The sequence below is a fragment of the Triticum aestivum genome, chromosome 7D (assembly GCF_018294505.1).
Source record: "Triticum aestivum cultivar Chinese Spring chromosome 7D, IWGSC CS RefSeq v2.1, whole genome shotgun sequence".
Taxonomy (NCBI): domain Eukaryota; kingdom Viridiplantae; phylum Streptophyta; class Magnoliopsida; order Poales; family Poaceae; genus Triticum; species Triticum aestivum.
The window spans coordinates 17,405,077-17,414,416 of record NC_057814.1 but is presented as its reverse complement, the minus strand read 5'-3'; the positions used below and the strand labels follow the sequence as shown (position 1 = coordinate 17,414,416).

Below are 9,340 nucleotides of genomic sequence, written 5' to 3'. Positions count from 1 at the left end.
CCCGCAGTGGGGCAGTGTCAATGAACCTCGTAAATCTGAATATAAAGACTTTCTTGCTAGTATCACTGTGGGAGAATCCAGAGAAATAGCACAAACTACCATAGGGAGCATTCATTTTCCTGCTATACATTATTTTGCTCTCTTCATAGGTAGATGCATTAACGGTAAAGATGAAGCTTGTCACATGTGTGTCCTGGATCTTAGTGTTCTCAAGAGTGCTGTATTAGGTGATAAACAATATAACTTGGGGGCAATTTTTGCACGTAGGTTTCATAATAATGGTTTAGATGGAGACTTGTTTGGAGGGATTTATGCAACCCGTGTGGCTAACTATCTTGGTATACCCGCACATGAAAATGATATGGAGTTGCCTCCCGCTTATTTAGATTATAATGCCATGGTTAATCATCATTTTCTCGAGAGGAATGAACAAATCCTCCAGTATTGACTAATTTTTGACAGACGTCGCGCTGCCCATATTACTCTCCCTGCTCCTGCCTTCTTTGACTATCAGGCAAAAGGAAGATATGTTATCACCAGGGAGGAGGCGAACGAGTATGAGAGGAGGACGGAGGCAGCTCGCCTCCAGGCTGCAGCTCGTGAGGCAACGGCTGCTGCATCTCAATACGACCCTAGTTACAACTTCGGATATCCGCCAGGCCATCCATGGGCATAGACCAACTTAGGCCAAAAGCCTAAGCTTGGGGGAGTATGTATTTCTCACCGACATTACATTCATGTTCACACACTCATTCTAGTTGTCGGTGCTCATACTTTTTCATTGTACTATCCATGCTAGTTTAATTTCTTTTCTAGCTTTCTTCTTGTGTGTTTGAATAACCTTAAGAAAAACTAAAAAAATTAGTTAGTTTACTTTCCATGCCTGTAGTAGTAGTAATTAAAAGAAAACCTAAAAAGATTTCTCGTTCTTCTTTTGCTTGTTGGGAGCTTACCCGTGTAAATAGTTTTATTTCTTTTCTTTTCTTTGGGGGTCGAGAGGAGAAGACCATGATGAAAATGTTGAGTAGCTCTTATATGCATTATTGTTGATTTAACCAAGAGCCCATATTACCTTGTCTTCTCCCTTGAATTGAATGCTTGCAGATTTCAGCTTAGTCCAATGCACGTGCACTATTATTATTATCCACACCGTTCGGTCGTGCAAGTGAGAGGCAATAATGACGATATATGATGAAATGACAGATGAAGAAGATGGTATGAACTCGACCTCTCTTGTTTTTGTAAATATGATTAGTTCATCGTTCCTGAGTCAGCCTATTATGAATAAACATGTTTGCAATGACAATTAGAGATTATAGTTGCTTATGCCATGCTTAATTAGCTAGGAGTTTATAATGGTTTACCTTGCGTGCCAACATGCTATTAAAATGGTTGTGATGTGGTATGATAGGGTGGTATCCTCCTTTGAATGATTCAAGTGACTTGACTTGGCACATGTTCACGCATGTAGTTGAAACAAAATCAACATAGCCTTCATGATATTTATGTTCATGGTGGATTATATCCTACTCATGCTTGCACTCAGTATTGATTAATTTTAATGCATGTTCGTGACTGTTGTCGCTCTCTAGTTGGTCGCTTCCCAGTCTCTTTCTAGCCTTCACTTGTACTAAGCGGGAATACTGCTTGTGCATCCAAACTCCATAAACCCCAAAGTTATTCCATATGAGTCCACCATACCTTCCTATATGCGGTATTTACCTGCCGTTCCAAGTAAATTTGTATGTGCCGAACTCCAAACCTTCAAATGAAATTCTGTTTTGTATACTCGAACAGCTCATGTATCAACTAGGGCTGTCTGTATCTTCCATGCTAGGTGGGTTATTCTCAAGAGGAGTGGACTCCGCTCCTCATTCACGAGAAAATGGCTGGTCACCGGGATGCCTAGTCCCATGCTCTAATCAAATCAAAATAATTGCAAACAAAACTCCCCCAGGATTGTTGTTAGTTGGAGGCACCCGTTGTTTCAGGCAAGCCATGGATTGATGCTTGTTGGTGGTGGGGGAGTATAAACTTTACCATTTTGTTTGGGAACCGCCTATAATGTGTGTAGCATGGAAGATATCGAGATCTCTCAGTTGTTATGTTGACAGTAAAAGTATACCGCTCAAAATGTTATTTATCTCTATTTCAAAATCGAGCTCTGGTACCTCTACAAATCCCTGCTTCCCTCTGCGAGGGGCCTATCTATTTACTTTTATATTGAGTCATCATCCTCTTATTAAAAAGCACCCGCTGGAGAGCACCGCTCTCATTTGCATGCATTACTATTAATTTATATTGAGTATGACTATGACTGGATCTCTTTTACCATGAATATTATGTTTAGTCAGTCCTTGATCTTCAAAGGTGCTCTGCATTTATGTTTTGCGGTCTCAGAAAGGGCTAGCGAGATACCATCTTGTTATATCATATTAAGATTGTTTTGAGAAAGTGTTGTCATCCGAGATTTATTATTATTGCTCGCTAGCTGATTATGCCATTGATATGAGTAAACATGAGACCTAAGTGTTATTGTGAATATGGTTAGTTCATAATCTTTGCTGAAGACTTGAATGCTGGCTTTACATATTTGCAACAACAAGAGCAAACAGAGTTTGTAAAAGTTTTTCTTTATCACTTTCAGTTTGTCAACTGAATTGCTTGAGGACAAGCAAAGGTTTAAGCTTGGGGGAGTTGATACGTCTCCGTCATATCTACTTTTCCAAACACTTTTGCCCTTGTTTTCAACTCTAACTTGCATGATTTGAATGGAACTAACCCAGACTGACGTTGTTTTCAGCAGAACTGCCATGGTGTTATTTTTGTGCAAAAATAAAAGTTCTCGGAATGACCTGAAAATCCTCGGAGCAACTTTTTGGAATTAATAAAAAATATTGGCGAAAGAATCAACGTCAGGGGGCCCACACCCTGTCCACGAGGGTGGGGGGCGCACCCCTAGGGCGCGCCCCCTGCCTCGTGGCCCCCTGGACCTCCACCGACCTCAACTCCAACTCCATATATTCACGTTCATGGAGAAAAAAAATCAGAGAGAAAGATTCATCGCATTTTACGATACGGAGCCGCCGCCAAGCCCTAAACTCTCTCGGGAGGGCTGATATGGAGTCCGTTCGGGGCTCCAGAGAGGGGGATTCGTCGCCGTCGTCATCATCAACCATCCTCCATCACCAATTTCATGATGCTCACCGCCATGCGTGAGTAATTCCATCGTAGGCTTGCTGGACGGTGATGGGTTGGATGAGATTTACCATGTAATCGAGTTAGTTTTGTTAGGGTTTGATCCCTAGTATCCACTATGTTCTGAGATTGATGTTGCTATGACTTTGCTATGCTTAATGCTTGTCACTAGGGCCCGAGTGCCATGATTTTAGATCTGAACCTATTATGTTTTCATGAATATATGTGAGTTCTTGATCCTATCTTGCAAGTCTATAGTCACCTATTATGTGTTATGATCCGTTAACCCCGAAGTGACAATAATCGGGATACTTACCGGTGATGACCATAGTTTGAGGAGTTCATGTATTCACTAAGTGTTAATGCTTTGGTCCGGTACTCTATTAAAAGGAGGCCTTAATATCCCTTAGGGCTCCTTTGATTCAAAGGAATTGCATATGATTTTTGGAGGATTTGAACCCTTAGGAATTTTTCCTGTGATGCTCGTTTGATTCGTAGGATTGACATCCTTAGGAATTTTTCCATAGGATCCATTTGTACTACATTTTGGAGGAAAATTTCCATCCAGTCAAACCTCTTTGTAAAATTCCTTTGTTTTTCCTGCGCTATCAAACATTCTTTCAAATCCTGTAGGATACTATAAGACATGGCATCCTATTCCTACATTTTTCCTATTCCTTCATTTTGACAATCCTGCGAATCAAAGAGGCTCTAGTTTCCAGTAGGACCCCGCTGCCACGGGAGGGTAGGACAAAAGATGTCATGCAAGTTCTTTTCCATAAGCACGTATGACTATATTCGGAATACATGCCTACATTACATTGATGAATTGGAGCTAGTTCTGTGTCACCTTATGTTATAACCATTACATGAGGAATCGCATCCGACATAATTATCCATCACTGATACAATGCCTACGAGCTTTTAACATATTGCTCTTTGCTTAGTTACTTTGTCGTTGCTGCTGTTACAATTGCTACAAAACTGCTACTGTTATCGTTATTTCCATACTACTTTGCTACTAAATACTTTGCTGCAGATACTAAGTTATCCAGGTGTGGTTGCATTGACAACTCAACTGCTAATACTTCAGAATATTCTTTGGCTCTCCTTGTGTCGAATCAATAAATTTGGATTGAATACTCTACCCTCGAAAACTGTTGCGATCTCCTATACTTGTGGGTTATCAGTGTTTCACCTCTTTCGTCCGTCCTAGTCACCTGCCTACGACAACATTTACGGTGCCTCTACCGTCATGTCTGATTCCATCGTTTTGGAACCAAATCTCGCGCCTTCGAAGGCTCCCACGCCTCCCGCGGCTCCGGTGGGTAGCGTGCCTACTGCGGCTCCGATGATCGACCGCTGCCGCCTAGGCCAACACCTCGTCTAAATTGCCTCCAAAGAGCCCAGCACAGAGGAGGCAAGGCCTATGACACCACATGTAGGCGGCTGTCTCCCCCAGAATCAGTTAATCATGTTGTATCCTAACCTAATGGATCCAGTGGCGCGACGAATCAGGAAGCTCGAAAGAGGGTAGGGCGGGAACACGTGATTTGTACATGTTATCGGCGAAATGCTTTTGTTCATGCGACTTGTAAAAAACTATGAGCATTTTTGCTTGATGTGCTAAACGTTTAAATTAGAAGGTAATCGAAGCGTTTAAATGTGGAAACCAAGAGAATTATGAAGGCTGAGATATGGCGACTCTAAATTTGTGCGTCGCGTGCCCACTATTCATATCTATATGTAGTGCGCTCCATATGGCATATGGCGATCGCAGATATGATGAATCTGCTAGAGTTGCTCTTATGGTCATGCTATCTTCCCATCCCACAGATCACTTATCATTATGGACGTGATCATTAGTGCTAGGGTTTCAGCTTCACCTTGCCCAATGATTCAGCTCTCTGCTATAAGTCTTCATATATCTGATCATAAGTATTTATCACCAGCTTGCACAGCCTGTGGGCTTGGCGTGTTGGGAGTCCTAGGTTGCTTCGCGATTTTTCTAAATGCACATATCATCAGTAGCGTAACCAGCCTTAGCTCACGCCCCAGGCAAGCCATAGAGCTACAATAATTAAAGTAATTACATTATGCTACAGTAGCAACCCTTAAGGAAGTGTTTCACCGCCATGCCCCAGGACATGGCCCCTTTTGCTTGGGGCCTGGCTACGTCCTGCGTATGATCATGCATATGGTGGTAATCAAAGGCCGACTCATTGCAAAGATATCTAGAAAGCTTTACACCATGCATTTTGCACCCCAATTTTGCTTTGAGGCACTAAGAGTTGTTTGCTGTGATAATATGGACCCATCCAAGCTTTCCCGCGAGTTAGTGGCGTGTGATGACATGCTTGTCCTACTTGGTGGCAATGAGGAAGCCTTCTTCATCGTTTGAATCTGCGAAGTATGTGAAGCTAGTAGAAGGAGGCCTAAAGAAGTTGGCATTCTTCTTCGCCGAGAAAGATAATGACCAGCCACGACACTTGGTGAACCGAGAGAGGATGGAGTTAAAGGGCGGCTATGTACCGTACAGTTGTCTTGTTGTCGCTGGATGCACTTGGGGACTGCTTGATGTTCAGTCTCTATGTTCGTTCTAGTTTCCGCTCCTCTGACGGAGTACATCAAGAATTTTTTTTTTTTTGAGGAATCACCGGGGAAGAGTTCTTCCACCTGAATATACTGCTCAAAGATATCAAAAGCCAAGAGTAGTTACATCAAGATTCGTAATAATCTGTTTGTATTATACAGTGTACATTTCCGGAGGCAAAAACTTGTGCTACATGTTTGACGTGTTGTTCTTTTTGCTAAACCTTGTTAATTGCTTCCATTTTGCATAAAAGAGACGGGGTTTAGCATCCTGAAACAATGCCTTCGTTGGTTCTTCGTACCACTCTTCGGCATTGTGTGTGGGCTTTTATTTAACTATGTAGCTTGATCTCCTTTTAAAAACAGAGGTAATAAAATGCAATCAGAATTGCTTGCTGAAGCTAGGTACAGATGCAGAGCTATTTCGTTGTTGAACAATCTGTCTGCCTGGTTTTTCTTGGTGCATATTCTGAACTTTGTGCTGAATGCATGTATGCTGCTTATATGTTTGTTGGCTGAACTTGGTGTGCGAATGCACAACATTGTGCGCTATAGACTAACCTGAATGCATACCTACTTATAGGTAATTTGCTATGGACTTGCATCCCCACTCCGATTCTTGCAACTCTCAACCCCAAAATGGTGTGCAATGTTCAGTTAATTTTTTTGGAACCCTCCTTAAGCTATGTTCTAAATATTCACATTTCCACCCAGTGAGACTGTTATATGCTCAAGCAAATCACTTGAACAATAAACAACCAAAGCACAAAAACTAGGTTGCAGTCCAAGACTATGTTCTCAAGTTGCTCATGTATACACGAAAACTCAACAATATGTAGTAGATGAGAAATAAAACATAAGAGTCCCTTGTAATCGCCGCCAAAAAAGAAAAGGAGAGTGCGGAATCAGCAATCTTTACAGTGAAATTTTCAAGTTCTGAGACAAGCCAAGAACATTCACTCAACTGCTCATCCTGCAACTGCAACATGGTAGAATCCTAACATGAAAGCTGTATCAGAAGCTAATCAACGGTTGCATCCTCAATTGCCCTAAGATCATCGCTGACCGGAGCGAGGAAATGTGCCGGGAAGGATCCAGGTTGACTCTAATCTATGAAACTGGATTCCAGTATTCACGAGCTGCAAACATCTCGCAAGGTCATTATATTTTTTCCATAGTTTGACTGCAGCCCATGGTTGTTCAGACTGATAACATGGGAAGTATATGTGGTTGCTTTTCCCTCCCCATCTCTCCGGCTTCATGCATGGCAACGCCTCGCATCGCATGTCGGCACTGACAAAGATGGCCCAGTTATCCAACCTGTCCAACTTCACCCACCTTGCCTTCTTGTTCACGGCATCAAGTGACTCGAGTTTGAAGGCCTTGAACTGGATGGGCTCAACCTCCGAGCATATCTTCCTTCCTGCCTCAAGTTTGATCAAAAGAAGTGCATCGCCGCACGCCACAAGCCATGTTTTTTGATTTGTCCAATAGAGATCTTCGGTTCTATCTTCCTCAAACACAAGTTTAAACTTCTGAATTATGAGACTAGGTGACAAGTGTACGATGCAGAAGGATCCAAAAGACCCTAGGGCGTATGTTTTACCCTTGAAGGCAAAGATTTGTTCAATCTTAAGAAGAAGAACTTTAGGACTGTGTTCTGACCAAGAGTCGCTCCCGATGCACCACTGGAACAGATAGATTCCACTGCCGACAAGGAGATGCGAGTCCGCAGATGCAACAGGGGCGGTCAAGGTGACATAGCTAACGCGAGTGAAGTTACCTGACTTGAGGCGAGGAGGCACAACCTTAGCGCCACTGAACGCATTAACAATGTAGAACCCATCTTCGTCGCAGAAGATGAGGTGACCGTAGGAGCAGCGCAGAAAGAACATTCTTCTGAGGTCACTCAAGGAAAGCAAACTGTGCCAGGATGAGGCGGCAGAGGAATCAGCCAATCTCCACGGATCAGACAATCTCCACGTGCATTCCTGGAAAACGATCCATTGGTGAAACCAGGGAGATCGTTGGCTGTCGGTACTCGGGTGTAGGAGGAGAGGCTGCAAAGAGGGTGTGCGCGCTGACAATAGATCACGCCAAGGACGACAGGTGGCACCGAAGGCAAGGAGGTCGCGGAAGGAGCCCAGGCGAGTGACTAATGATTGGAGAAAATCTTCCGGGAGCTCTGCCCATCCACGTGGCCTGGATGCGGCAAAGACGGAGGAGGCAGATGCATAGCGGGTTCTCTTAGCCCAGATTCGCATGGCGGCGTGCTCCCTGTTCAACGCAGCAAATCCAGGACAAAAGGTTAGGCATGTGAAGCGAGTCATAATTGTATGAAAAAGAACATGAGCTACCAATACTTTGGGTCTCTTTCTCCTCTAATAGATTCGGCAGCTCTCCTGCCAAAGTTTCAGGAAAAAAAGGAACATGAGCTACCAAGATTCTAGAAAAAACATGACTGGTGCGTGTCGTTAGGGTGTCAACGCCACACTACGCTTCCCATCACAAACTGAACTGAACAAAGGTACTGATCACTTTGAGTTGTCACTCCCGGGAAGCTTAGAATAAAATCAACAGCGATGCAGGCAGAGGATTTGAGTTCTGTTGAGAAGATAGAATGATTGCTTAAGTTTCATAGAAATTTTTGTGTACACTGAATTTTTTTAGTACACCACAATCGCCTGTTTCTCAAACTGAATAAATGTCAGGTGCCGAGTGCTTGATGCTGACTGACAACACCTAGTGTCAAACTGAATCAGGCCGAAAAAAAAAGAATGACAGGCAAGGCGAATATGATTCCCCTAGCATATTGATACAGGCATGGCAAATCAGGCGACTGACACCCTCTATTCTTGCCTGCAATGTTGGCGATCTAGGGCAGGGATTGTTTTTCTTCAAGCATGTCAAAATCAATCTTTGTCTAATATCCACCTAATTTAGTTCCATATGGAGGTATAATAATATCCGCAGGCGAACGCAACAAGATGGGATGCAAAAAGGAAGAAAAGAGACGGAGGGAAGGGAGAGAGAGATGGAGGAGGAGAGCACAGGACGAGGTAGGGCTTAGGAGTATTACGTCGGCGACGAGGACGAAGAAGCGGTCGCCGGCGACGAGGAAGGAGGATGCGCGTCGATCTCCCGCGGCGGCGCCTCCATGCGCGCCGCCGTTTCTTACAGCTCTGCGATGGGTAGCGAAGCAGTACGGTCCAGGTCAGTTTTTCTTTTCTTTTCCAGATCGATATCTCCTTCGGTTTTAACGCCGGCCCGGCCCAGGCCAGGACTCATGGGCCGGGTTTGGGGCGATGGACTTAGCAGCAAATACCCCTTCACTATGTAGTCTCAAAATTCTCTAGAAAAATGTACTTTAAAAAAACCCTTCACTGTCTTCTAGAAAAAGGCAAATACCTTTCACTAAAAAAAAATCATTTTTCTAAAGAAACATCAGAAAATGCCATTATACCAACCTTGGAAGAATCATGCCAAAAAAAAAACCTTGGAAGAATCAAGAGCTTTCAGACTTCTCTCTCTCTCTCTCTCTCTCTCTCTC

General features: G+C 43.4%; 1 protein-coding gene across 3 annotated transcripts; it reads right to left on the bottom strand.

The window, feature by feature from the left end:
* Positions 1-6,561: 6,561 nt before the first annotated feature.
* LOC123167686 (uncharacterized) lies at positions 6,562-9,272 on the bottom strand. 3 transcript variants are annotated; one of them, XM_044585539.1, is made up of 3 exons: positions 8,870-9,050; positions 8,154-8,192; positions 6,562-8,067 (listed from the first exon to the last, which is right to left on the bottom strand). In XM_044585539.1, exons 1-3 carry the CDS (start codon positions 8,947-8,949, stop codon positions 6,846-6,848), a joined length of 1,341 nt encoding a protein of 446 aa, XP_044441474.1. In that variant the 5' UTR covers positions 8,950-9,050; the 3' UTR covers positions 6,562-6,845. The 3 variants fall into 3 exon arrangements, with proteins under 3 accessions (XP_044441474.1, XP_044441476.1, XP_044441475.1); XM_044585541.1 differs by lacking the exons at positions 8,154-8,192; positions 8,870-9,050 and adding an exon at positions 9,258-9,272 and having other exon boundaries at positions 6,563-8,067; XM_044585540.1 differs by lacking the exon at positions 8,154-8,192 and having other exon boundaries at positions 6,563-8,067; positions 8,870-9,092.
* Positions 9,273-9,340: the final 68 nt, after the last annotated feature.

Excerpts from the sequence above, each read along its gene's own strand:
- LOC123167686 (XM_044585539.1), bottom strand. The coding sequence starts at position 8,949 with ATGGAGGCGCCGCCGCGGGAGATCGACGCGCATCCTCCTTCCTCGTCG. Across the intron at positions 8,193-8,869 it reads TCTTCGTCCTCGTCGCCGAC|GAGAGCTGCCGAATCTATTA; the intron begins GTAATACTCCTA and ends AAACTTTGGCAG. Across the intron at positions 8,068-8,153 it reads AGAGGAGAAAGAGACCCAAA|GGAGCACGCCGCCATGCGAA; the intron begins GTATTGGTAGCT and ends TGCGTTGAACAG.